This window comes from Mesocricetus auratus, unplaced genomic scaffold (assembly GCF_017639785.1).
Source record: "Mesocricetus auratus isolate SY011 unplaced genomic scaffold, BCM_Maur_2.0 Super-Scaffold_15014, whole genome shotgun sequence".
NCBI classification, from domain to species: domain Eukaryota; kingdom Metazoa; phylum Chordata; class Mammalia; order Rodentia; family Cricetidae; genus Mesocricetus; species Mesocricetus auratus.
The window spans coordinates 13551529-13578874 of NW_024429186.1; the positions used below are offsets into that span (position 1 = coordinate 13551529).

At 47.3% G+C, this 27346-nt stretch overlaps 3 protein-coding genes across 12 annotated transcripts in view; 1 reads left to right on the plus strand and 2 right to left on the minus strand.

Moving 5' to 3' along the window:
* Ak7 (adenylate kinase 7) overlaps positions 1–10007 on the minus strand; it is a 62428-nt gene extending 52421 nt beyond the window's left edge. The window contains exons 1-3 of one of the 3 annotated variants that reach the window (XM_040742534.1): positions 9771–10007; positions 4637–4825; positions 735–843 (exon numbers count right to left, since the gene is read on the minus strand). In XM_040742534.1, the coding sequence (XP_040598468.1) occupies positions 735–843; positions 4637–4825; positions 9771–9872 (400 nt within the window). In that variant the 5' untranslated portion in view covers positions 9873–10007. Of the gene's footprint in view, positions 1–734; positions 844–2848; positions 2939–4636; positions 4826–9770 lie in introns of those variants that run through there. The other 2 variants (XM_040742533.1, XM_040742535.1) reach the window with 2 other exon arrangements.
* Positions 10008–10986: 979 nt separating this feature from the next.
* LOC101837409 (GSK3B interacting protein) lies at positions 10987–25699 on the minus strand. Of its 7 annotated transcripts, none has more exons than XM_040742541.1 (4): positions 24991–25178; positions 17650–17738; positions 14303–14561; positions 10987–12728 (listed from the first exon to the last, which is right to left on the minus strand). In XM_040742541.1, the coding sequence occupies exons 3-4, from the start codon at positions 14558–14560 to the stop codon at positions 12567–12569; spliced, it is 420 nt and encodes a 139-aa protein (XP_040598475.1). In that variant the 5' UTR covers position 14561; positions 17650–17738; positions 24991–25178; the 3' UTR covers positions 10987–12566. The 7 variants fall into 7 exon arrangements, with proteins under 7 accessions (XP_040598475.1, XP_040598472.1, XP_040598471.1 ...); XM_040742538.1 differs by lacking the exon at positions 17650–17738 and adding an exon at positions 23910–24706 and having other exon boundaries at positions 24991–25057; XM_040742537.1 differs by lacking the exon at positions 17650–17738 and adding an exon at positions 16469–16649 and having other exon boundaries at positions 24991–25015.
* Positions 25248–27346, plus strand: part of Atg2b (autophagy related 2B) — a 60099-nt gene continuing 58000 nt past the window's right edge. The window contains exon 1 of one of the 2 annotated variants that reach the window (XM_040742532.1): positions 25248–25769. In XM_040742532.1, the coding sequence (XP_040598466.1) occupies positions 25608–25769 (162 nt within the window). In that variant the 5' untranslated portion in view covers positions 25248–25607. The remainder of the gene's footprint in view (positions 25770–27346) is intronic. The other variant, XM_040742531.1, reaches the window with a different exon arrangement.

The window sequence follows — 27346 nt, forward strand, 5'->3', positions numbered from 1 at the left end:
CACCGTGAGTTCCAGATCTTAAATCTGCCAATCAAAATAGAGAACCAACCTCACCATATCCCGTAACAACCGAAGGCCTCTTTCTCTTGAGCCTCATAAAAGAAAGCCCCAATCAACAATTAGGGCCCTTGAGTATATTCACTCATGTGGCCCACTTAAAAAATTATTTATTTTATGTGTGCAGGTGTTTTCGCCTGCACAGATGCATGTCCTTTTGCACGCTGCTTGGAGGAGGCCAGAAGGACCGGAGGAGGCCAGTGGTTAAGTGCCTGCCACCTTGAGTGCCTCATTATGACCAACCGTACCTTGAACTGAGCCAGAATAAACCCTTTCTCCTTTAAGCTTTGGAGGCTGTCCTGAAACTAGCTCTTGTAGACCAGGCTGGCCTTGAACTCACAGAGATCCGCCTGCCTCTGCCTCCCGAGTGCTGGGATTAAAGGCGTGTGCCACCAACTCCCGGCTCTGCCAGGGTGTTTTTAATCACAGTAGCAGCAGCAGCAGCAGCAGCTAAGAAACTAAGACACCGAGCTACACCGTAAGACCTTCAATAAAACACCACCAGACAGGTGCCTTCACTAGCACATACTTCAAACTTCAGGTACTTCTCAGACCAGTTCTTCCATGCCTCTCAAGGCGGCTGCGCATAAACAGTACCCCTTGAGATTATGAAGGGTTAACTGGGAGGTGGGACTATAGCCTTTTCCATCCCTAGTGGTTCCTCATAGCTCACTGACCCGAGACTGCCCATATGGCTTCCTCCACTTGCTTCGCGTTTTCGGTGATGTTATAGATGACAACGTCACACTCCAGCAGATGAGTGAGAAGGTCTTCTCGGGAGATAATCTGAAGAGAAAAGCAATGATCCCTTTATGTTAACAGGTCGACAAGGCAACCTGGACGTCTAGATGGCCTGACAGCCTCTGAATTATTTTTTGTCCACGCCAGGAGATCATGATCGGAAGCATTTGTAGAGGTGTTTCTATTAAAATGAAATCTCAGCTCTCTTTTGTGTGTCATTAACAAGTAACAATGACATCATTGAAAACAGCCTGGAATGGGTGGTTTTAAAAACTGCAAAACATAGCCGGGTGTTGGTGGTGCACACCTTTAATCCCAGCACTAGGGAGGCAGAGGCAGGCAGATCTCTGTGAGTTCTTGGCCAGCCTGGTCTACAGAGCAAATTCCAGGACAGGCTCCAAAGCTACACAGGGAAACCCTGTATCCACAAACCAAACAAAAACCCTGCAAAATGTGGGCTGGATGAGTCAGTAAAGCCTTGGAAGTGTGAGAACCCGAGTTCCGTCTGCATAAAAATGAAGTGCTGGCTGGGATGGCTTCCACTTGCAAAGCTGGGGAGGCAGAGGGGAGAGGATTTCTGGGGCTCCCTCACCAGCCAACCTAGCCTACTGGGTGAGCAGGCCAGGGAGACACTGTCTCAGAGGAGGAAGACACCCAGTGCTGTCTTCCAGTTTGCACACAGGTATGCGTGTGTCCGTGTTTCTCCAGCCCCTTTCTGGTTCCTTTGCATTCATAACTGTAATTTGCTTGGGTGACTACAACAATGTGCAAGAAGACACTGGGTGCCTTAAATAATGGACATGTACTACACCACTGTCTTAGGGTCATTACTGCAACTTGAGCAGGAAAGGGTTTGTTTCATTCACAGTTCCATATTACAGTTCATTATCAAAAGTAGCCAGGGCAGGAACTCAAGGAGGGTAGGAGCCTGGAGGTAGGAACTGATGCGGTACCATAGAGGGGTACTGCTTGCTGGCTTGCTCTCCATGGCTTGATCAATCTGCTATCCTTTTAAAAGTTTATCTAACTTTATTTTATGTGCATTGGTGTGAATGTGTCAGATCCCCTGGAATTGGAGTTATAGGCAGTTATGAGCTACCATGTGGGTGCTGGGAACCGAACCCAAGTTCTCTGGGAGGGCAGCAAGTGTTCTTAAGCACTGAGCCATTTCTCTAGCCCCATCAGCCTGCTTCCTTATAGAACCTAGGACCACCTGCCCAGGGATGGCTCCACCCACAATAGGCTGGGCCCTGCCCATCAATCACTAATTAAGAAAATGTCCTGCAGGCTTGTACAGCCTGGCCTTCTCTCAGATGACTTTAGCTTGTGTCAGGCTGACATAAAACCATCTAGCACAACTACCATCTAGAGCAGTGGTTCTCAGCCTGAGAACTGAGACTCCTTTGGGGTTCAAACAGCCCTTTCACAGAGGTCACCTAAGACTATCAGAAAATGCCAGGCGTTGGTGGTGCACACCTTTAATTCCAGTACTCGGGAGGCAGAGGCAGGCGGATCTTTGTGAGTTTGAGGCCAGCCTGGTCTACAGAGTGAGTTCCAGCACAGCCTTCAAAGTCACAGAGAAACCCTATCTTGAATGTGTGTGTGTGTGTGTGTGTGTGTGTGTATCCATTCCCAACAGTAGCAAAATTACAGTTATAAAGTAGCAACAAAAATAATGAAAGACTGTATTAAAGGGTCACAGTACAGGAAGGTTGAGAACCACAGCTCTAGAGGCTCAATTCCAAGGTCAAGGTGTCCCAAAAGGGTTGGCTCCTGACAGGTGGGGGGAGAATTCACTCTTTCCCTCTCCTTTAGCTCTCAGGGAGTGATTGTGTAGCTTTCCAGAGACATGGCTCCCATCTCTGTCTTGATGCTGTCACTGTGTGTTCCCTTGTAAGTCAGCCCAGAAGTCGGCTTTAAGAGGCCAATGTCATAAGCTGTCTCCTCTCCCTGAAAGGATATTTTTCTTAGTCAGTGTTCTATTGCTGTGAAGAGACACCATGGCCAAGACAACTTATAAAAGGAGGTATTTAATCAGGAGCTTGCTTACAGTTTCAGAGGGCCAGAGTCCTTATTTATCCTGGTGGGGAGCGTGGCAGCAGGCAGCCATGGTCCTGGAGCAAGAGCTGAGAGTTTGCATCTGATCCACAAGCAGGAGGCAGAGAGAAAGACACTGGAACCGGTGTGGACTTTTGAAACCTCAAGCCCCACCCCCAGTGACACACCTCCTTCAACAGGGTCACGCCTCCTAGTCCTTCCCAAACAGTTCAACCATCTGGCAAGCAAACACTCAGATATGTGAGCCTATGGGCACCATTATTCAAACCACCACAGATGCGTTGGCATCCTAAGTTCTAGTACTTCAGTCTGACCTTATTTGAAGACACGGTCTTTGTTACAGTTTAAATTTGGGATGATTCCATGGACTCACACGTGAACACTGGCCCTCATTTGTACTGACTAGCCTTGAACTTATGATTCATCTGTCTTTACCTCCCAAGTGCTTGGGGTACAGGTGTGAGCCACCACGACCAGATGCAGTACAGGTCTTGAAAATACTTTTCTGCCGGGTGGCGGTGGTGGAGCATGCCTTTAATCCCAGCACTCGGGAGGCAGAGAGGTGGATCTCTGTGAGTTCGAGGCCAGGCTGGACCGACAGCCTCCAAAACAATACAGAGAAACTCTGTCTCGAAAAACCAAAAAAAAAAAATACTTTTCTCACATTTTGTAACTGTCATAGGTAATGGGTTAAATCTTTTTCTTTTCTTTAAGGATTTTTTTCTTAAGATTTATTTACTTATTATGTATACAGTGTTATGCCTGAATGTATCCCTGCAGGCCAGAAGAGGGCACCAGATCTCATAACAGGTGGTTGTGAGCCACCATGTGGTTGCTGGGAATTGAACTCAGGACCTCTCGAAGAGCAGCCAGTGCTCTTAACCAATGAGCCTTCTCTCCAGCCCCAATGGTTTAAATCTTGAGGCACAAACAGGTTATGAGGTGCACAGAGCTCTAAGGTGGGTTAGAGAGTAGTGGGCCAGGTGGACGGAGACTTAGCCTGGGAGAGTGGCCCCTCTTCTAGGGGTACAGAAATGTCTCCCAGTGGGGACAGGGTCCAGCTTGTCAGTAAAGGGGACACAGCTGCTCAATAGGCAGATGTAAGCCCCCAGGAGCTCATTACCCCACACCACTCCTCCTTCCTGTAAGGTGCATTCGTGTGGTCATACGCTTGATGCTCCATAGTGAGAAGGGTTTCAGGAGTTTGGAAGTCAAGAGTAGACAGGTCTCTTTCAAGAATATCCCACTTAAATGTTTTGCTATGGCCCCAGATTTAAAGCGGAGACTTTAAATTGTGGTATTCTCTGGCACAGTAGAAAGATGTGTCCTGGGCTGGGGAGATGGCTCAGTGAGTACAAGCACTTGCTGCACGGCCATGAGGACCTGGGTTCGGATCCCCAGCACCCATATTAATCTGGATGCATTAGAGAGATGTAAGCGTAAGTCTGGAGAGATGGGAGGCAATGACAGAAGGGTCGCTGGATACCTGTTGGCCAGCTGTGGCCAGCTGTGGCCAGCTGTGGCCAGCTGTGGGCAGCGAAATCCAACAAAGCAACCCTGTCGCAAAGCGCAAGGCAAACATTTACTCCTCTGGCTTATGTATGTGTGCTGTGGCATGTGCATGCCTGCAGTCATGCACAGATGAAACACAAAAATTGAAAAAAAAATGTCTCAAGTCCCGTCATGGAAGCCTGTGATGGTAGAGCTAACAGGTTGCTGAGGGGCTAAGCACCAAAGGGATCCTGCCCTTGTCAAATACTCCGGAAAGCCCTGGGCTTACTGAGTATGTCTCCACTGCAAAGTCCGGCTTGACACTTTCTGGCTTGGCCAAGGTGCCCACGATCTGGAATGTGCCTTCCTTTACTTTTGCGGTGGAAGCCTCTGGGGCCGCGGACTTTGTTTCATCTTCTTCTTCCTCCTCTTCTGCAATCTCTTCCAGTGAGGCCCCGGCAACACAGTTAGACAGGAACTGCGAGAGAACAGAAATGTCTCGGATACTAAGCAGAGTTTTGAGAAAGGGAAGCCAGTGAGTGATAATTCTAGACTCCAGCCTTTACTGGGTACCCCACAGCCTGAGCAAAAGCTCTGCACATCATGGTCACAACAAGGCTGATATGAGGGTGCTCACAACACAGGACCATGGTCACACACGAGAGGACATTGGATAGCCCATGACACAGGCACACAGGGCTTCGGCAAATGCTTGCGTTAGCACTAGGTAGAGCTAAGCTCTGGTGAAAATGTTTGCATTGTTCAATGGGAACACAGATATGCAATATGAACCCCTAAGGTAATTTAAAATCAGTTTGCCAGTTTAACCCCAGCACTCTGGAGGCTGGTGGATCCCTGAGTTTAAGGCCAGCCTGATCTACAAAAACCGTTCCAAGAAAGTCAGGGCTACACAGAAAAACCCTGACTAAAAACCTAGCAAACAAAAATCAGTTTGCCTATCCTTTACCCTTCCCTCTCCCTCCCTTTCCCCTATCTCTCTGTCAATCTCTCTCAAAGCAGAATTTCATGTATTTTAAGATGGCCTTGAGATTGCTAGGGAGCCAAAGATGACCTCAATCTCTAATGCTCCTGCCTCCATCTCCTGAATGTGACTAGTCACGTGCCACCATACTTGTTTTGTGCCCAGTAGGCAAGCATCTGCTGGCTCAGCCAGATCCCTATCCTAAAACTATCTAATGGTTACATCTAAAACACACAAAACAAAAGCAGACAAAATTAAATCTAAAACATCATTTCAGTACTGGGGATCAAAAGCAGGTCCTTGCATATGCTGGCCAAGATCACTACCACATCCTTTAGCCCTAAATGTTTTACTTAATCTAATAAACCCAAAGCACTGTCTCTCAGTTAATATATAATCAATGTAAATTACTATGGTTGTGCTGTATCTTATTGGTTTTTTTTTTTTTCGAGACAGGAGGGTGTCTCTGTGGCTTTGGAGGCTGTCCTGGAACTCGCTTGGTAGTCCAGGCTGGTCTCGAATTTACAGAGATCCGCCTGCCTCTGCCTCCCGAGTGCTGGGATTAAAGGCGTGCGCCACCAACGCCCGACAGTTTTTTGGTTTTTTGAGACAGAGTTTCTCTGTAGGCCCCCCAGCTGTCCTGGAACTCACTCTGTAGACGAGGCTGGTCTTGAACTCAGAGTTCAGCCTCCCTCTGCCTCACCAGTGCTGGGGTTAAAGGCATGCACACATCACTGACTGGCTTGTGATGTATTTTAAACACAGGGCTTCAAACATGCTCTACCACTGAGATGTTTTCTGTTGTGGGGCATTTACCAGAGAAGACTGATCAAACATGGGTTTAAACCAATAGGGAGTCTTTATTAGCCAGCTGGAAACTATAACCGGGCACTCAGGATCCCAGTGCAGCACTGAGCCCTTTTCAGGGTGAGCTTTTAAGCACAAAAACCATGTTCTGGGTTGACACACTGCAGTAAACAAGTTCGGTTAGCCAGGAGCAGAACTACAAAAGCTAAACAGCAATGTTAGTACATTTTGAGATATTCCCAGAACTATCTGGACTTGGGTGGGTTAGGCCTTTGTTTTCGATTTGGCAGGTGGTGCTGTTTATGTGCTGAATTTTATGTTACTTCCATCATGGAGTCGGCTGTGCTAAGGTCTCAGGGTGTACTAAGGTCTGGGGCCCTGTTACACTTTCCAGCCTCTATAAAAACTGATGAGATGTTTTCCTTTGTACTTTTCTTTTAAATAGACAATGTCTTGCTGTGTAGCTCAGGCTAGCTCCGGCTTCTCAATGGTGGACTTGCAGGGGTGTCTTCTTTTTGTCAAACTCTGGTCTTTGGCACTCAATATGCATTTCAGTTTACTGTGCTTCTCTCTGGGGACTAGCCATACTGAAGTGACTACATGGGGCCAGTGGCCACTACTGTGGAATAACAAAGCAGAATAATGATGTTGGCTAAGATTTACGCTTATTTTTTAAGATTTAATCTGTCTTGGTGACTCCCCTAATGGCCATCATAGAGCCTTCATCCAGTAACTGATGCAGAGAACCATAGCCGAGCACTGGGCTGAGCTACAGGAGTCCAGTTGAAGACAGGGAGGAGGGATTATATATAGGCAAGGGGCTTCAAGATCATGATGAGGAAACCCACAGACACAGCTGACCCTAGCTTGTGGGCGCTCACAGAGTCTGAACTAACAACCAGTGAGCCGGCATGGGACTGACCTAGGCTCTCTGCATTTGGGTGACAGTTGTGTAGCTTGGTCTTTTGTAGGGCCAGGGCAGTGGGACCAGGACCTGTCCCTGATGCATGAACTGGCTCTTTGGAACCTATTCCCTATGGTGGGATGTCTTGCCCAGCCTCGATTCCAGGGGGAGGAGCTTGGTCCTGCCTCAACTTGAGAGCTTGTTTGGAGGTTCTAACAGGGGAGCGCAGCTACTCGTATACCCTTGACTGAAGACCGTTCCTCCTCTATTCGGGGAAGGTCGTCCTCTTTGACCGAGCGCACAGCTTCGGGAGGGACACACATGGAGCGGTGAGGGAGGAAGTGGACACCCACCTAGCCAGCCAGATCAGCCGAATCAACCCTGGCGATCAATGGAGTGACAGATGTCGCAGCCAGATCGCCCTCACATCCCCTGCCTCAACTTGATATGTCACACTTTGTTGACTCCCATGGCAGGTCTTATTCCTTCTGGATGGAGACTGAGAAGTGGATGGGGGAGGGGGCAGAAAGGAGATGAGGGAGGGAACAGGTTGGTATGTTGAAAAAAAGATTTAATTTGTAATGTAAAACCTCTATCTCATTTCAGTGCCAATTAAAAAAAATTAGCTGCTATGAAAACAGGCTAAGATCATAAGAGAACAAAAGAAAAAAAGAAAAGCACTTCATTAAAAATATATCCAACTGCCGGGCAGTGGTGGCGCACACCTTTAATCCCAGCACTCGGGAAGCAGAGGCAGGTGGATCTCTGTGAGTTTGAGACAAGCCAGAGGCAGGTGAATCTCTGTGAGTTCGAGACAAGCCTGGTCTACAAGAGCTAGTTCCAGGACAGCCTCCAAAGCCAAAGAGAAACCCTGCCTCGAAAAACCGGAAAAAAGGGGGAGGGGTGAGGGAGGGCTGAAAGGGGGCGGGAGAGGAGGAGAGGGAAATAGAGCTAGGATTGATATGTGAAGCAACTTTTTTCTAATTTACATTAAATTAAAAATAAATTAAAAATATATTCAACTTTGAAGAGAGCTGCTTTCCTGGTGTCTTCACAGCCTTCTCTACTGTACATTGCTTGTCTGGTGAGAGCTTCCCTAGCAAATGGAAAGTATCAGCTGTCTGTGTATTCTAGTGCTATGTAGCCATCCAGGCAGGCCACGGCCCCTCAATAATCCATGCCAGAATTTAATTTCACAACTGCTCATCTGATGAGTTGCTCTAAGGAGTCACTGGGGGGTTGTTTCCACACTCATTTTTTTTTCAAGACAGGGTTTCTCTGTATTGTTTTGGAGGCTGTCCTAGAACTCTCTCTGTAGACCAGGCTGGCCTCGAACTCACAGAGATCTGCCTGCTTCTGCCTCCCGAGTGCTGGGATTAAAGGTGTGCGCCACCAGCGCCTGACTTCTATACTCATTTTTAACACTCTTGGGAGGCAGGAAACCTGGGTTCTAATTGCACATGCCAAGGTTTATTTATTTTGCTTTATGCATATGTGTGTGCCTGTGTGTATGTGTGTGCACCATGTGCATGCAGTGCCCACAGAGGCCAGAGAGGGCATCAGATCATCTGGGACTGGAGTTACAGTTGTGAGCTGCCGTATGAGTGCTGGAAATTGAACCTAGTCATCTAGAAGAATAACCAGTGCTCTTAGCCCTGAGCCATCTCTCCAGCCCCTAACATGGCTTTCTTTTGACAAATGAACAGTTTAAGATGACAGCTCCTAGATTCTTGTTCTCTCTCTCTCCTCTCTATGTCTCTGTCTCTGTCTCTCTGTGTCTAGACTAGAGGTAGAAAGGTGTCTTTCTCTTTATATCTTCACTTAAATTTTTTTTTGTTTTTTTCGAGACAGGGTTTCTCTGTGACTTTGGAGGCTGTCCTGGAACTAGCTCTTGTAGACCAGCCCGGCCTCGAACTCACAAAGATCTGCCTGTCTCTGCCTCCCGAGTGCTGGGATTAAAGGCGTGCGCCACCAACGCCCGGCTCTTCACTTAATTTTTGAGACAGTGTCTCACCGAACCTGGCCCGTGTCATCTCAGCTTGACTGGCTGGCCAGCAAGCTCCCAGGATCTCCACAATTGCTTCCCAGACGCCCAGCTTTTACATGGATGATGGTGGTCAGACCTCAAGTCCTCATGCTTGTGATTCAAGTACCGTCTCCCATCGGGCTGTCTCCCCAGCCCTCCTGGAGGTGAGGAAGCTTTATGGGACCTGGTAAAAAATTGTGCCTAGCAAAAAAATAGGTGATTGAAAAAGGGCAGACGAATGTCTCATGGGCGACATTGAATGTACATATAACTTGTCTGCTCCTATACATTTTTTTTTTCGAGGCAGGGTTTCTCTGTGTAGCTTTGGAGTCTATCTTGGCACTCGCTTTTGTAGACCAGGCTGGCCTCGAACTCACAGAGATCCGCCTGCCCCTGCCTCTCGAGTGCTGTGATTAAAGGTGTGCGCCACCAACGCCGGGCTCCCTATATGATCTTTACAAAACCTTTTCTCTCTTGAGCCTCGGTTTCCCCATTTTAGAGAAGTAGGGACCGGGGACTGACTTGCAGTCTCCAAACACCTGGGTTTCCAGGAAGGAGAGTGGATCAAGAGTGGTTAGGGACAGATCCTGAAGGCGCTCACCTGTCAGGATTGGAATCTTATTCTGGGGAGGCACCTACCAGCCTGTGGTGTAGACCTTTGAGGTGGGGATGGACCAGGGAGTCTGACTCGGGCCGCCGCTCACCTTTCCTATGTTTCCGCTGCTGTAGGTGTCCAGATGGTTTATGAACACTCTCTGTATCTTCAGAACTCGCTCAGACGCCGCAGGAACTTCCTCTTCAGCCATGGTGGCCACTGTAGCAGTTGCTAAGGTGAAAGAGTCCTGTCGGTTGCTAAGGTGGAGAGGCGGGCACTCGGAAGACTAGGCGGTCCGGCTCCCTGGGGCGTGGTTCGCTTTTGGGCGGGGCGTGTCCGGTGGGGAGTGCTCTAAATAGGGCCAGTCTTAGGGGGCGTGGCTATGGGCGTGGCCGTTGGGGACGTGTGTAAGGGAGAATGCTTTCCCCAGATTCAGGCACTCTACTCTGCTGTGCTTGTGCCGTTTCCTGTAAGACGACTTCTCTATTGTAAAGAAAAGCTGTTGTAACGAGTTTCGGCGTCTAGGACACGAGGAACCACAGAGTGAAGGCCCACCACCACACCCAGGGCAGCCAGTTGCTGTTTGGTGCAGAGTTCAACAGGCTTAGGATTTTGTCTTAGTTTGCTTATTAAAGTGATAACACCAGATCAAAAGCAACTTGGTGAAGAAAGGGCTTATAGCCTGCCGACCGTCATCCAGGGAACTCAGGGCAGAAGGCAGGAACTGAAGCAAAATGCACGTGGGAACGCTGCTTACCGACTTCCTCAGCCTTTCTACAACTCCGGGTCTGGGACCTAGGGGTGGCCCTGCCCACAGGGATCTGGGCCCACCCCCCCATCAATGAAGAAACGCCCCCACAGAGGTGCCTGTAGGCCATTCTTACGGAGAAATCTTCTCAACCGAGATTCCTCTTGTTTCCTTGGACTCTAGGCCTTCCTGACTTTCAACTGCCAAGTGCTTAGATGTATGCCATCATGCCCAGACCAGGCTGGCCTTGAACTCACAGAGATCCACCTGCCTCTCCCTCGCTGCTGGGACTGAATAAAGGTATGCCACCACTGACTAATTGGATTTTTTTCCTTTAGAAGTAAAATCAAGGCTTAATTCTAAAACTGGCTTAGTTTAGGATGGAGGTCTTCAAGTGCTTGCATTAGTGTGTATTTTTACTGACTTCCTTTATTCTGAATAAAGAGTGAAACCCTTCAGTCATTTCAACTCAAAGTATAACATGGATGAACTAAAAGTGTGGGCACAGGTCTTGGAATCAGTCATTTATCACAAAATGAACAATTTCATTTTTAAACACAATCACTTTACATTCAACTCAAAAGCAGGTAAACAATTTTATTCAAACTCTACAAACATTATTTTCTTACATTAGCCTGAGATTAAGCATGAAAAAATCCAGCTTGAAGTTGGGCTCGGTTCCCGAACATCACGCTAGCATGAGCGCCTCGTAAAGCCAGGTTCAAGCGCCCGGTGATCTCTGCTGGTGTCAGTGACGCAGAGGGAGCCTAATTGTCCTGGGCCACGCGGTCATTCTGAGTTTTCAAAACTGTTTTACTCCTCAGGATGGAGCCCAGTGCTTACCTTTGATAGCCAAGCGCTCTGCCCATCACCTTCCCTCACATGATCTTCAGAAGCTGAAAATGCCCAGTTGAAAACCAATGACAAATCATCTGCCATGACAAATGTATGAAAGGTGCACCCAGATGCAGATGGCTGCTACTCATTTCTGAAGCAGCTGCTTTGGGTGACAATTACAAACAACACCCAGGGTCTTTCTGCTCATCACGTACTGGAAAACATGCAGCAGCATAGAGTGTTTTATTAGGTTTATAAACACCAGGGACTGTAATAAAATATAAAATGCAGAGCATCTCTTTTTCAATATCAAGTTTCTGAATGCTTCATTTGTCCTTTGGTTTGAAACCATACAATGCACTCATATGACACTGTACATGTGGCAATGAGACAGAGCACTGTCCGACTGCAGGGGGAGAAGGGTGCTGCGGGAATACCAAAAGCAAAAATACTTTCTGAATATATATATGGAGATATATACTGTACATTGTAAACAAACTTTCAGAATAAGAATCAACACAGGCCAAAATATCGTTTCCTAGGAAACCAGGATCTTCTTCCTTTGAAATGATACACACTGAGGACGCAGTGGGGCCCATTCCTCTATTTGCGCATGTGCTTTGATATCTTGGAAATGAGTCATTGTTACATTCATTTGCTAACGGTCTGTCCTCTCTAGGTTGGCTGGCTGTTGCAAACGAGGAATAGGAATAGAGAACTATTTCTGTCCCTGCCTTTCATTTCATCCTAGTTAAGTAACATAGAAGCAATTCCTTTTCATCAGTCCATTTGGTAATGTAAGTAGATTAAGTAGAACAGGAAATTACAAATTTGTGCAGGGGAAACTAGTTGTCAGTTTGTTTCCAATAAGGCCAGTAACAAAATAACCACTACTAAGCCAGTCCAAGCTAGTAGTAAACCCCTGATTTAGCAGGCTGAATCCAGGTCTGAAGTTAGGTGATTCTAATTTCTATATCACTGTGCAAATCTAGGATTTTCTATGAAAAAGAGAGTGCTGGCAGCATTGAAGCCCTGTAATAAGAGAATGAAATGCTGATTAGGTATTGAAATGTAGAGAGGCTGTGTGAGGAAATCAGAATGTAATGATAGTGTTAGAGTGATGGCCTTGAAATTCCCTTAAATGAATCTGGAACTGAGACAATTTGTGAGTCAATTATGTTGTGAGTCAAAAGCCTACAAGTGAAGGAATGATAGACACATAAAGCTGACGATGCACTTTCTACGATGACTATATGCAGGGATGTCAAGTCTTATGTTACCATTCTATACCAGCAGTAGCCCCACTATAAGGAGAATGAGTCATGACTGCCCATCTCTTTTCAAAGCTTCCAGTCTCTGAAGCAGTGCATTTCCAAATGCTTCCCGGTAGGCGGGGCTGAGTGTATCCAACAAGGAGTAGACTGTCTCGTGGTAAGGGGTCTGTAAATGATCCTCCACCTGGTCAAAAGCATAGCCCACCACCTACGAGAGAAGGCAGCAGTGAGCACTCATCGGCCTCCATCCTGGCACAGAACGAAAGAGCCAGGTGTCAGAATGGCTCATTCTGTAGTGACACTATTTCTCAGCAGAAGACATGCATCTCAAAACAGCTGTTAACAAGCTATATGGGTAGTGTGTAACAGACGGGCCCACTGCCCGGAACGTGCTTCCTCCATGACTCTTCATGCTTTGCTCACCTTTGACCCCTTTTCAAGTGATAAAAATCTTGAAAGTAATACAAAAGTAGCACTTCATTTTTCATATCTCAAAATAATCTTATTCTTTATTTTTAAGTTATGTATACGTGTGCCTGTGTTTACCCAAGTGCAGGTGTCCATGGAGGCCAGAAGAGGCTCTGGGCCTCCTCCTGGAGCTGCAGTCACAGGTGGCTGTGAACTGTCTTACGTGTGGGTGCTGGGTATCAACCTGGTGCCAAGAGAAGAATGCTTTCCTAACCACAGAGCTCTCTCCAGCACACACCCTGATTGAATTCCACACCTAGTGGAGATCTACCACACTGAGATGCCTGCTTGCAATAAAGATACTAGTGGTAAAGCCTCCCCACTCCAGCCTGCTGCTGAGAATTGAACCCAGGGTCACATATGCAAGGGCCCTTCCTTCCTTCCTTCCTTCTTTCCTCCCTCCCTCCCACCCTCCTTCTCTCTTGTCTTCTTTCTTTCCTTAAGAGAGGATCTTACAATATAGTCCTGGCTGGCATTGAACTCAGAGATCCAGCTGCCTCTGCTTCCTGAGTGCTGGGATTAAAGGCGTGTGCCACCATGCCCAGCTTCTGAGTATCTTCAAAATTTCGCCTGGCTGCTTTTTCTTTTCCTTAATTTTTTGAAGACACTCAGAGGCTGGGCATGATGGTGCATGCCTTTAATCCCAGCACTCGGGAGGTAGAGGCAGGTGGATCTCTGGGTTCAAGGACAGCCTGGTCTACAGAGTGATCCAGGACAGCCAGGGTTACACAGAGAAACCCTGTATTGAAAACAACAACAACAACAACAAAATTGTGTACACACACACACACACACACACCCCATGGCATATCTACGGAAGTCAGATGACAGCACTGTGAAGTCCCACAGTGGGTTTTATGTGGGTTCCGGCTTGTATAATATGTATCTAGTTGCCAGCCTTGCTCAGATATCTCATTTGGACGGGAGATACACTTGTGAAAGGCAAGCTAAGGTCTTTCAGCACAGTAACTACAAACGCACCCACTGCACAGAGCCCACTCTGGGAGCTGCAGCTGCTAGCCATAGGAAGGAAAGATATTTGTTTGGGTGCGGTGATTCAAGCACTGAATTAATACTTTGGAAATGTATTCATCCTTCAAGTTCAACTGTTCTATGTTGCTCAAAATTTTGACCAACAAAATTTGGCCAAATTAACCAAATTTTAACCAAATTAAATTTACCCAAATTTTTGGGGAAACCATTTAAGTGTTTTTGAAGATACCCATGACTAGTTTTTATATAACGTCTTTCTCTATCCTTTCTGATAAAGTCGTAAAGATAGGCTTTTCTCTTCTAAAGATAAAAGTGAGTTACCCTGAGCCCTGCTTCTGTGAGCTCCAGGCAGTATCTGTTCCTCTCCTTTGTCTCCACGTTGATGTAAGCCACATCATCTGCACAGCGCAGGCTTTTGGAGACAAACATGCTGTTGACAGCGAAGAGAACATCGTTTACAACTGCTTCAGCCTCTAGCCGCATGTCCTTCATATCCGTTCCTTCAAATCCATTGAGCTCAGAGCCTTCTTCAAACCCAGACATACTGCTCAGCTCCACGGGGTTATAGTCTGTCTCCATTCTGCAAAAAAGTAGTAACATGTTTTACAATGGAAAAACACTCAAATTATATTTGATTAAAATAACTAAGCCTTACAATCGATACTCAGTACAAAACACAGGCTGGGAGATGGGTCAGTGGGTTAGTCACTTGTTATACAAGCATGAGGACCCAAGTTCAATGCTACCAACTCATATAACCATCCCGGCATGGTGGCAAGTGCACCTGTGACCCCAATGCTGAGAGTGGAGAGAGGACGAAAGTCAGGGTTTGCTGGTGGCCAACCACCACCTGATGTCCTCTGATTCCCTGACCCATGGGAGCATCGCACACACAAACGAATGCAGTTATACGAACACGCAAACAACTAATATTTTTTTTTAAGGGAAAATACTGTCTAAAACCATTTCCAGTTCTTTTTTTTTTTTTTTTTGAGACAGGGTTTCTCTGTGACTTTGGAGGCTGTCCTGGAAGTAGCTCTTTTAGACCAGGCTGTGCTCAAACTCACAGAGATCTGCCTGACTCTGCCTCCCGAGTTCCAGTATTTTTTTTTCCACAGTAAAATTATGGATACCTATGAAGTTTTAGGAAAAAAATTCCCTTTCTTCATTTTTTCCCTAAAACTTAAAGACACACATGCTTGCCATGCATGGCCTGATGTGGCTGGCCGTTCCTTCCAGCCTGTGGGTCCTGGGGACTGGACTCAGGGCACTGGGCTTGGCAGAAAGCACCTTTATCCACTGAGCTATGCTGCCAGCCTTAAAATGTCAACTCTCTTTGGATCAACAGTTGTCTTACACAATTTTAGCTATCTCACACAGTGCCTGAGCCAATGAGTACATAGTTCTATTTATTTATTTGAGACAGGGACATGGCATTGGCTCTTCCTGGAGCTCACTGTGTAGACCAGGCTGGTCTCTGCTCCCAAGTGCTAGGATTAAGGGTATACACCACCAGGCCCAGTGAGTGCATAGTTTTAAATGTGTGATTGTTTCTCTAACTAGATGTTCAGGACAGACACTGCAAAGTCAGAAGACACACCCATGCTAACTTTCAACAGGTGGACTAAAGGGCCAGAGCCTTGCTGACTGACTCACTCTATAGGCGGAAGGCTAAGGAGGGGCACTTAGAACCCCAGCTTTCCTATCCCTTTGTAATTTTGTCAGTCTGAGAGGCAAAGAACAAGAGCTCATTGTTCTCACATGCACAGGGCTGTGTGTCTGTATGTGTGTCTGTGCAGTGTTCAGGTGCCCATGGAGGTCAGAAGAAGGTGCTGGATGCCCTGGGGCTGGAGTCATTGTCTAGGTGTAGGCAGCCGAACCTGGCTTCCCTGCATGAGTAGGGAAGTACTCTTAATCACTGCTATCTCTTCATCTCTGGCGGTAACTTACTGTTTTGTTGGCTGTAAAGCCTCTACTATTCATATTCATGGACTGCCTTTCCCCTCCCTAGGGAAAGCTTTTCTTTTCTTCTTTCTTTCTTTCTTTCTTTCTTTCTTTCTTTCTTTCTTTCTTTCTTTCTTTCTTTCTTTCTTTTTTTGGTTTTTCCAGGTAGGATTTCTCTGTACTGTTTTGGAGGCTGTCCTGGAACTCGCTCTGTAGACCAGGCTGGCCTCGAACTCAGAGAGATCTGCCTGCCTCTGCCTCCCGAATGCTGGGATTAAAGGCAAGCGCCACCAACGCCCAGTGGGAAAGCTTTTCTGAGGGGAATAATGCCTCTTCCCTACTGAGGACAGCAGGTGGGTGTGGCTCAGTTGACTCCATATCTCAGTTGTATTGTAGTGCATTCATTTCCTTGTGGTCTTTTTAGTCCAGTCATGGCACACTCTTGGCAGCCATCTTGAGATGAGGACAGGAGTCCAAGGACAATTCTGACAAGGGAAGAGAACAGCAAGAAACAGAAGAGCAGAACCCAGCCAGTTTCCTGACCTCTGCATTTTTCAGTTGCTGGAGCCAGTACAGTCCCCAGACGTGGCTGGCAATGGAAGCATTCTCACTGCTTAGTCCATCCAAATCAAAGGCAGTGGCTGGTCTGGCTCCCCAGCAGTTGTAGGGAAGTAAAGAGATCTTAAAGACGGAAACCTGATGACGACGACGACGAAGAATGTTTCTGTAGAATTGAGAATCAATATGTGTATGTGTTTGTTATTAGCCTCCTATTGCTGCTGCACCAAATGGCCACAAACACGGTGGCTTGGAGCAGATGACCATCAACATAGCAACTGAAAGAGCACCTTTACTTTCTGGAAGCTCTGGAGTATGAAGCATAAAATCAAGATACCCATGGCTTGTTCCTTTCTGAAGGGTTCAGAGAACTGAGTACTTTCCTGTAGTTTCCAACTGCCAAGGCCACCTGACTTCCTTTGATTGTAGTCCCTTCCTGTGTCCTCCAAGGCTGCGCTAGCCATGGCTACTGCAGAGTGCCAAATCTCTTGGTAGCAGAGCAGCCAGTGGCCTGGTGGCAGGATGACTAAGCTGGGCTAATTTCCCTGTGGGAAGGTCAGCACTCTGTCTGTGTATGGATTTGCATTTCCTGCATGTAGTACTTCTCCCGAAATGACCACTTAGAGAATCCATTATCCACTGTCGTGAGCTGTATGTGGCTGTGGGGAACTGAACCCAGGTCCTCTGCAAGAGCAACAAGTGTTTGTAACTGCTAAGCCACCTCTCCAGCCCTGATACTGTTTCTTAATTAAGGGTCTTAACTCCATTTACCCACGTATCTATTATGTTTTCTCTGATTTCTCAGTATTAGACAGGGTTTCATGTTACCTAGACTGGCCCTGACCTGCTTCATCTCCTTTCAGGGCTGGGATCCAGGCATGTACCACCACTAGGTCTGCTTTTAACCACGATGTCCTTTACGACTCTGACTAGCAATCAAAAATATTTACTACTTTAAAGTCTAATTTGGGGAACGAGACAGTGGTGAAATATTTATACAAATATTAAAGCCACAGATACAATCGTAATCATAACCAAAGAAATATGCTCAAGTGTGAATAGCTGATCTAGCAAACAATTCTATGCGTGGTTCAACTACAGGCTCTACCCAAGTGTCTCTGTACTTGGGTGGCCATAAAACCTTTCTGGGCTCCTGGTGCTCTTACCTATAGAACAAGGACACTGGACAGTAGTCTCCACCATCTACGCTGGGGCCTGACTCGTAGAACAGGTCAGTCCAATGGCAGAAGTGGTTCTTAAGGGGAGAAAAGTGTTAGGAGGGTCTGCATGGGGTGAAAACAACAGTCTAGCTGAAACACAAGCACACTGTTTAGGGGGCACAGGAGCGGTCCAGTTTGTGCTGATTTTGACTAACAGGCTGTCTTAAAGTCTTGAGAATGGAAACAACGGTCACTAGAATCATGGACATAGCTGAGTGTAAATTTACTATTTTTTTTAAAGATGTATTTATTATGAATACAACATCCTGCCTCCATGTATGCCTACACATCAGGAGAGGGCACCAGAACTTATTATGGATGGTTGTGAGCCACCATGTGGTTGCTGGGAATTGAACTCAGGACCTCTGGAAGAGCAGTCAGTGCTCTTAACCTCTGAGCCATCTCTCCAGCCCGTAAATTTACTATTTTGTTTTTTTCACATTCTCTTTCCTCACCCATGCTTTATTTCCATTGATTTGTCGTTCTGTCTGTTTGCGCTGGCTAATTCTCAAATTTCGATCTGGTGCCCCAAGTGTCCTTTGTCAGCTGTCACAAGGTGAGCAGCCCTCCTCTGAATGACATTCTGCCTCATGTCAGGGGAAGCAATTCAGTCAGTCCACAGCTCCTCCGCTAGAACCTCTGGGGTGGGACAAATGCAGCTACTGCTACTTTAGGCAGTTTATGTTGGATTCTTGGTCTCAGCAGTGAAAACTATTGGATATTCTACTTTCTCTACGGTACAAAATGGGAAGAATGCACAGACGTGTGACACTGGGAAGAGAATGCACAGACGCATGTCACACTGGGAAACACCGGGTGGAGGAAGCGGAAGGATTTGCCTCAGAAGCCAGGCTATTGCTTTGACAGCTGAAGTAACCAGTAGCATCTGTTCCACAGAAAATGAAAAGTTCACGCTGACTTCATTTTAAACAGCTATTTAAAAAACAAAGGGAACAAAAACAACCTATTCTAATTGTTTAGAATTTGGGTAAAGCTCAAATCTTAAAAAAAGCTTTATATCCTATAACATCATTTACATTTGTTTTCTTTGGTTTTTCGAGACAGGGTTTCTCTGTATTGTTTTGGAGGCTATCTTTTTTTTTTGAGACAGGGTTTGTAGCTTTGGAGTCTGCTCTGGAACTTGCTCTGTAGACAAGGCTGGCCTTGAACTCAGAGATCCGCCTGTCTCTGCTTCCCAAGTGCTGGGATTAAAGGCGTGTGCGACCACCACCCAGCTCTTATGTTTTCCATGGCTCTGTCATACATATACTTATGCGTTTATAAACTATTATTTTATACGTACGGGTGTTTTGCCTGCATTTTTCTGTGTACCAATTACATGCAGTGCCCAAATAGGCCAGAAGAGGATGTCGGAGCCCGGGAAATTGAGAAGGTGAGAACTGCCAAGTAGGTGCTGGGAGCTGAAGGCAGGCCTTCTGCAAGTGCTTCAGGGCTGAGTCAGTGCTGCAGCCTCACACATAAACTTTTGAAAATGACGATTTTAAGTCAGAGTCACTGTGAGATGTATTTATAGCGATTTACAGTTTCTCTGCACTCCAACTTCAGCAGCAACTGAGACACACATGTCACAGTGCTGCAGAACAAGTCAACAGGACTGCGACCCATTCCACTAAGGACAACTTTGGAGTGACGGTATGCAGGGTGCTAACCTGAGTTTTCAAAAGGAAACATAAGCAGTAACCCTGGAACCCTCAAACCAGAGACTGAGGTTCCAAGAAAATATTCTTAAGCACTGAATGCAAAAAAAAAAAAAAAAAAAAAAAAAAAAAGTTCCACCTCCCCCAAGCCAGGTAGTACTGAAGTACTGATTCTTACTATATATCTCCCCCAAGGAAACTCGATTCTTAGAACTTTAAGTAGGGGAATATTCTAACCTACATAAGACAAATCATTAGATACAGATAATATTGGTGGCATACATCTTTAGTCCCAGCATTTTGAAGGCAGAGGCAGGTGGATCTCTGTGAGTTTGAGGCCAGCCGGGTCTACAGCCTCCAAAACAATACAGAGAAACCCTGTCTAGAAAAAAAACCAAAGAAACAAACAAAACCAACCAACCAACCAGCACCTATAGTTCCAGTCCTAGGGGACCCAACATTCTCTCTGGCCTGCTCAGACATCAGGCTCACATAGCACACATTCATACATGCAGGCCAAACACCCAATGCACATAAAATAATTCAGAAAGTATCACCGCTTCCCTTTAAATACAAGGCTGCTCTACCACACTGAGCAGCCTTCTGTGGTCAGATCTTCAAAGACCAGAGCTCCACAAGTGCCGTGTGTTCTTCTCCGGCGCCCCGTTGTTTGTAGGATGAGTCAGAAAAGATCCTTTAAAACACCCACGTAAGTGACTAGGGGCTCTGCTTTCTCCCATCTGTTGGTGACTTTTGGGCTGTGCTTACCATTTCTGTTTTTGAAGATTCATGAAACTATCAAGATACTGATTGCTGGATCTTTTATTCCCCTCTTTTATTTCACTAGACTTTATTGCATTGCACCTTCAGAGCAGGGAAGATTGGGAGATTCATCTTGTGATGTCACAAGAGATGAAGTGACAGACATCAAAGTGTCTGACAGGGCAGAGATCACCAATACTCACTTTAAAGCAAGTGTGGTTTCCAGTTGACAAGTGGCAGCAGGAACGACACGCTACGTTATGCCTTTTATTTTCGTCTTACATTTCACTCTGAAAAAATTCTCCCAGCATGACCAGCGGCAGTGTGGTGCTGTGCTCAGTGGGCCCCCAAGCAGACTGGTCAGGGCAGGAACCCCTGCTACATGCTCTGGGACTCAGGAAGAGCTTCCGTTCCACATTCCTTCTCTCTGAAGTGAAGCTGACACTAAAACCTACCTTTAAATGGCGCCGACAGGCCTCTGTAGGGGAATATCACAACATGCTCAGAGTGGTGCTGGGTACACACCAAGTTCAAGAACGATGCTGGGGCCAGGTGTGGCAGCACATCTGCAAACCCAGCATTCATGGGCACCCGGCAGAAAGATGGTGAATTAAGAATGTCATCTGCAAATATTAGGTCAACCTTGGTGACAATGAGATGTTTGTCGTCTCCAAAGAGGGGGGGAAAGTCTCTTGGGGCTGGCTATACAGCTCAACAGTAGAGTGTTTGCTGAGTATGTGTAAGGCCCAGGTTTGACGCCTAGCTCCCCACACCTGCTTATTATTACACATTACAAATGTTTCTTAAAAATGATTTGTATTTAATACCCATTGGTGTTTTGTCAGCATGTATGTCGGTGAGATGCTGCCAGAGCCTAGGAACTGGAGATACAGACAGCTGCTATGTGGTTGAGGGAATTGAACCCGGATCACTGAGCCATCTCTCCAGCCCTAAACATTCATTTATTTATTACCCATACAGTATCCTGTTGGCATGTGTGCCTGCAGGCCAGAAGAGGGCACCAGATCTCATTACAGATGGTTGTGAGCCACCACGTGGGTGCTGGGAATTGAACTCAGGACCACTGGAAGAGTAGCCAGCGCTCTTAACCTCCACCTCTCCAGCTCCCCCCAAAAGTTTATTTTATGTATATGAGAGTATTACCTGCATGTATGCCTGTGTGTCAAGTAAGTGCCCGATGCTGAGGAGACCACAAGAGGCTGTCAGATTCCCTGGGACTGGAGGTAGACTGGTGAGCTACCAGATGGGTGCCGAGTATGGGACTTGGGTCTCTGGAAGAGCAGCCAGTGGTTCTTAGCTACTGAGCCATCTTTCCATCCCCATATGCAGTATTTTTGTTTGTTTGTTTGTTTGTAAACAGAGTCTCATTATGTATCTCTGACAGGTGTGGCACTCACTACTTAGAACAGGCTAGCCTCTGCCTCTGGAGTGTTAGGAAGAAAGGTGTAGACCACCATGCCTGTTTGTTTTCTTTTTCTTTCTTTCTTTCTTTCTTTTTTTGTTTTTGTTTTTGTTTTTGTTTTTTGAGACAGGGTTTCTCTGTGGCTTTGGAGGCTGTCCTGGAACTCGATCTTGTAGACCAGGCTGGCCTTGAACTCACAGAGATCCACCTGCCTCTGCCTCCCAAGTGCTGGGATTACAGGCGTGCGCCACCACCCTCGGCACCTGTTTGTTTTCAAAGTTTATTATTTTTAATTATTTGTAGGTGTGTGTCTTATGAGCCACCTGACATGGGTGCTGGGACAAATCTGGGTCCTTTGGAGATCATCAAGTGCTCTTAGCCACTGAGCCATCTCTTTGGTGCTCCCGATCTTCTTCATTAAGAGAAAGTCTTGTTGTGTAGCCAATGGTAGCCTTCCTTGAATGAGTCATCCTCCTGCTTCTCAAAAGCTGTGATTACAGGCATGTGCCACCTTGTTCAAAATTACTTTAAAAGGAGAAAGGCAGCTCCAGATCTTACAACTCCAGGTTCGGTGCTCTCTACACATGCAGTGACGGCTGCTGCTGGGGCTCGGCAGCCTTGACATTTTAGTCCTGTTCTGTACAAGTCTTTTTTTTTTTTATAACATTTATATATTTATTCCTGCGTGCGTGCATGTGTGTGTGTGTGTGTGGGGCTGTGCACATGCCATGGTGTTCCTGTGCAGGTTAGAGGACAGCTGGGGGAACCTGGCTCTCTCCCTCTACCATGTGGGGCCTCGGGGACTGAACTCAGGTTATCAGGTATGGCAGCAAGTGACTGCCTGCTGAACCATGCCACTGGCCTGTGATCTTTCACTGATGTTTCAGTCAGGGTCACATCAACCCAGGCAGGCTTCAAACCTGGTATGTATCCAAGGGTAACACTGAGCCCCTGGTCCTTGAGCCTTCACTTCCCAGGTGCTGGGATCACAGGTATGCTCCACTGGGCTCTTCCAGGCAATTCTTCAATATAACCAACACCATTCCATTAGACTATTATTTTTATTTTGACTTGATGCACCTTCTAACCTGCCACTGAGAATTCTTTTGTAATTTTTACGAAGTTGACAGTATTTGGTTGAGTGATTATCTTCATCTTCTTCAGTGAATGCTAGGGTGCCAACATTCTCCACTAGAAGTTTTGTAGAGAGCTGCGAAGTGCCGCACTCTTAAGATGGTGCTGCCTTCCGCCTTCTGCTAGCCCAACAGCAGGTGCTCTCTATGATAAACAACACCTGTATTTGGTTAAGGCTGGATATCAGGCTTGCTTCTGCGGTACGTGGACCTATCCGCATGTTCCACGTGGCATACTGGGGTTGGCCGCCCAAGGGCTTTTAAGCTGTAGGTTGGGGCTCCCTGGCGCTCCCTGGGAGAAGATAGTTCAAGGTTCCTGAATAAACTGCTTAAAGAAGAGTCTGGGCATTGCGTCTTCCTTGCTGGTTGAGGTGGGCACGACAGAGGTTGCCTAAGCTAAACTTAAAAACAGTCTTGTGACTTGGGATGAGTTTGAATCACATTTGAGCTAAAAGCCTGATGACATTTCTTAAATCCTAATTATATTGAATCTCGCCTAGCAAAGATAAAATGTTCAAGGCAGCACACTTAACACTTTAGGAGTAGAATGCTTGTTCTTGTGGATCTTTTTTGTTTGTTTGTTTTTTGAGATAGGGTTTCAGGGTTTCTCTGTAACTTTAGAGCCTGTCCTGAACTTGCTCTGTAGACCAGGTTGACCTGAAACTCACAGAGATCCACTTGTCTCTGCCTCCCCAGTGCTGGGACTAAAGATCTTTCATTTTCACTTTTTTTTTGGCGGGGGATCTGTAAGTGCAGGCATCTACGGACAGCAGCCTGAACGTAATTTTATATTTCGTTCAGGAAACCATGTTAACAACAGTCGTAGAACTAAGCCCAAAGTCCAGTTCAAAACGCCGAAGGCCTGAATAAGGCAAGGTCCCACCCCAGACTTTACCCTTTGCTTTGTTTATACTACAAAGAGCATTGTCATTACTTGTAAGGCCCGGTCTCTCTTTGAAACAGTGTCTTCCCATGTAGACCAGGCTGGCCTTGAATCTAAGAGCCACCTGCATCTGCCTCTCTAGTGCTGGGATTAAAAGTGCCTTACTAGTGTCAAAATATAACTAGAACCCAACTGGTTCTAATTTTCAGTGCTATATTCTGTTTGGAATGATGGAATGTGGATCCCTTGCACTGTCCTTCCGGTGAGGGTCTGCCTGTTTACACTTAAGCCCCACGCCTGGCTATTTTCAACACTGTGGTCAGCAAACTTAGGCCAGATTATCTTACCAGGAGCACAAATCGAGTCCTTGCAATGGTTTACACTCCTTACATCTATCATCAGCCCATATTCCTTCCTCTCCTCTCTCAAGTTCCTGGAATTTACCAAGCACGACTCCTGCGATGAGCCTTGCAGGTGGTGATCTTGTCTGGAAAAGAACTCCTCGGTTTCTCTAAGTCTTTAACTAAAATACCACCTTTTAAACATGAGAGGCCTTTTCTTACAACCGATGTAAAGAGAGTCTGAGTAGAGTGTGGGTATGCAAATCCAAAATTTCAGCATCTCAAAAAAACAAAACAAAACAAAAAAACTACCAAACCAAAAGAACCAATTCTGAGGATACAGCATTCATGAACCAGAATTCCTTAATTCAATCTCCTCCGTCCAGGACTCCGCTTAGGTTCCTTCCCAGCTCGCATCGTTTCATTTTCCTCAATTCTCGAGTTTATGGCATTAATCTGTTCACACCTGACTGAGGCGGCAACCAAGGCTCAGGGCGGGCAGCGCACGCTCAAGGTGTCTCAGTGTCAAGAGTTTGGAATGTAACCCAGGACAGCTGACTTCCCGGCCTTTAAGGGGCTGCCTTAGTAAGGAGCCAGCGGTGCCTCTGCAGGATCAGTCTCTTAAAAGGTAAAAAATACGGCTGCGCAGATCTCCCGGCGCGCACGAAGTCTCCGCTGAGGCGCCCCCCTTCACCTCCCGGGGTCGCGAGGCGCCGGATTTTAACAGAGACAACGGTACTGCCCATAAGCTCCCCGAAAGCCAAGTTTCCCGGTCGTCGGTGTGACATACTACCAGAAGCGCTCTGCAAACATCAAAGTACCAGACCTGGAGGTTGCTTGGCAAACAATGCCAACATGAAGTGGAGAACAACTTGCTGACAATAGGTACCGGTCAAAACCCGGACAGAAACGCCAAGTCTCCAGTCATCGCCCTGCAACCCGCGGCGCCGGGAGCACCACTTCCCGGAGGACGGCCCAGGCCGGACCCGCCCCCAGGCCTCTGTCCGGCCGAATGCGGGTGTACGCTCGCACTTCGCCGCCACCGCGAGGTCAGGGCCCACGGCCGGCAGCCTGTGCGTCCACTTACCTGCGAGCACCCATTTTCCTCCTCTTCCTCGTACCGAGGCGTCCGGAACTGGACTTGGAGGCGTCGGCACTGCCCCCGCCCCCACAGTCGCCCCGCCCATTCATCACCGGAAGTGCTGCCGCCCGGACTCTTTTTCCTGACTTCCCAGCCCCACCGTATGCCGTCAGTTCCGCTTGCGCCAGCAGCTCGAGTGCGCGCGGGGAGTCTAGGTCTCGCGAACGCGCCAGGAGCGTCTCGGAGGCGGGGGCGCGCCTCGTAGATGACAACAAATTTGTCGCGCAGAGTCGGAGTCCGCCTCGCCGCCGCCGTCTGCCCTCTGACTCTCGTGCATACTCTCTCCGGGCCGACAGAGCGCTTTGTAAGCCTCCGGCCTGGGGCGCCGGGTTCCGCTCAGCGACCGGTTCCCGCCGGGCCTAGTGTGAGCGGCGCGTCACGGGCCATGGGGTCGCCCTGAGAGACGGCGGCACAGAGCCGGCATGCTGCGGCCACCGCGAACCTAGAGACCCCACCGCAGCCTGGGGACACCGGCTGGACCCCGAGGCGCTGCCGCTGCCTGGTCCCCAGGTCCGATCCCGGAGTCGCCGCCGCGGCCCTCCCAGTCGCCAGTCCTCACCAACATGCCTTGGCCATTTTCAGAGTCTATCAAGAAGAGGGCCTGTCGGTACCTCCTGCAGAGGTACCTGGGCCACTTCTTGCAGGAGAAGCTGAGCTTGGAGCAGCTGAGCCTGGATCTGTATCAGGGCACAGGGTCCCTCGCCCAGGTCCCCTTGGACAAATGGGTAAGCTGCCGTCAGCCAGCAGGGCTAGGGACTCGCTCTCCTTAGGGCAAAACCTCAGCGACTGTCATCCAGCGTCGGCGACGTTCAGTCCCTCCTTGGGAACTGTTTGGGTCCAAGCGTGGCGGAGCTCAGGGAATGTGTGTAAAGTGTAGCAAGTTTGCGCCCTTGTGTCACGTGGGCCGACTTACACGGTATAATGGAGGCACACACCATGCGAACAATTGAGTCATTGCTTGGTGGTCTGTGAAGCAGGGCCCAGGGAAGGAGGTGACCAGCCTGCCTCTTGGGCTGTGAGGGTCTGCGGGGGTTCAAGGCAAACAAACCCTATCTTAATGTGTGATGTTCGGAAAGATTAAAGATGACGAGGAGTTGTCAAAAATCCCCTGGTATTTGTTTTGGTTTGGATGCTTGTTTGGTTTGCCTGGCTGTCTTCATACAGTGTTGGGCGTCTGGAAGAAAGTTAGATAGGCCTCTTCTGTCGGTTTGCCTGCTTTGCTTGATTGTATGTTTACAAGGCCAGTTCATTTTCCCAGCCTGCGAATGGTTGTGTGGCCCCAGGAGTGCTGTTTAGATTTGCCTTTTGGCTTCACGTGATAAATCGACAGGTCGTAAACGCAAATGTTGCAAAAGCTCTGAAGCTGCAACCTCAGCCGATTTTTCAAAGAACCTGTTTTCTACTAGAGGCTGTGAGTTGATTCACTGTTTTCTGTGCTTCGTGTGTATTTCAATTCACCAAATACAGTTGTATTCACGTCAATGGGTTAAAATGCCTAGTATTTTACTTAAAGACCTTGGGCTTTTAGTGGTTTCTCTTTCCTATTGAGAAGCGTAAATTATGGAAACTCCTTTGCAGTTTGTGCTAAGGGGTATGAATATAACATAATTATATAGAAAAGAAGCAACTTAAATTGGGGAGAGTACACATGAGAGTTTAAAGAGCTCTAGTTTGAGTAACAGAAAGACCTTGTCCTCTATCAGAGTAGTTCCAGGCTGTTACAGTCTGCTGAAAGATGGCAGGCATAGTAATTAACCCAAGTTCAGAACTCATAAAAGGACAGTATGCTCACTCCATGCATGCCAGGTACTGTATCAGGCTGCTGTATAGCTGCTATTTTTTTGTTTTGTTTTTTTGAGACAGGGTTTCTCTTTGTAGCATTGGAGGCTGTCCTGGAATTCTCTCTGTAGACCAGGCTGGTCTCGAACTCACAGAGATGCGCCTGCCTCTGCCTCTCAAGTGCTGGAATTAAGGTCGTGTGCCACCACTGCCCAGCAGCTTGGCTTATTTCTAGCCATCTTTTCTTAACTTAAATTATCCCCTGTACCTTTTGTCTCTGGACTTTTACCTTTCTCATCTGTGTATATCTTACTTTCACTCTTGCTCTGTGACTTGCTGTATAACTGTATAGCTCTAAAGCTGGTTGGCTGGCCCCAGGAGTCTTCCTGTCCTCCTTTTCTTGTTTCTTGACCTCGCTTCTCAGATTTCTCCTATTTCTTCTCTCTACCAGCTCCACCTATCCTTTCTCCTGCCTTGCTATTGGTTCTTTATTAGACCAGTCAGGTGTTGTAGGCAGGCAAAG

What these genes read in the sequence shown, in the direction of transcription:
- LOC101837409 (XM_040742536.1), bottom strand. Translation starts at nt 25,094, where the DNA reads ATGAATGGGCGGGGCGACTGTGGGGGCGGGGGCAGTGCCGACGCCTCC. An exon ending in AGGAAAATGGGTGCTCGCAG is followed by an intron (nt 14,562 to 24,990) that starts GTAAGTGGACGC and finishes ACTTTTTTGCAG; the next exon opens with AATGGAGACAGACTATAACC. An exon ending in TCACAGAAGCAGGGCTCAGG is followed by an intron (nt 12,729 to 14,302) that starts GTAACTCACTTT and finishes CTTCTCTCGTAG; the next exon opens with GTGGTGGGCTATGCTTTTGA.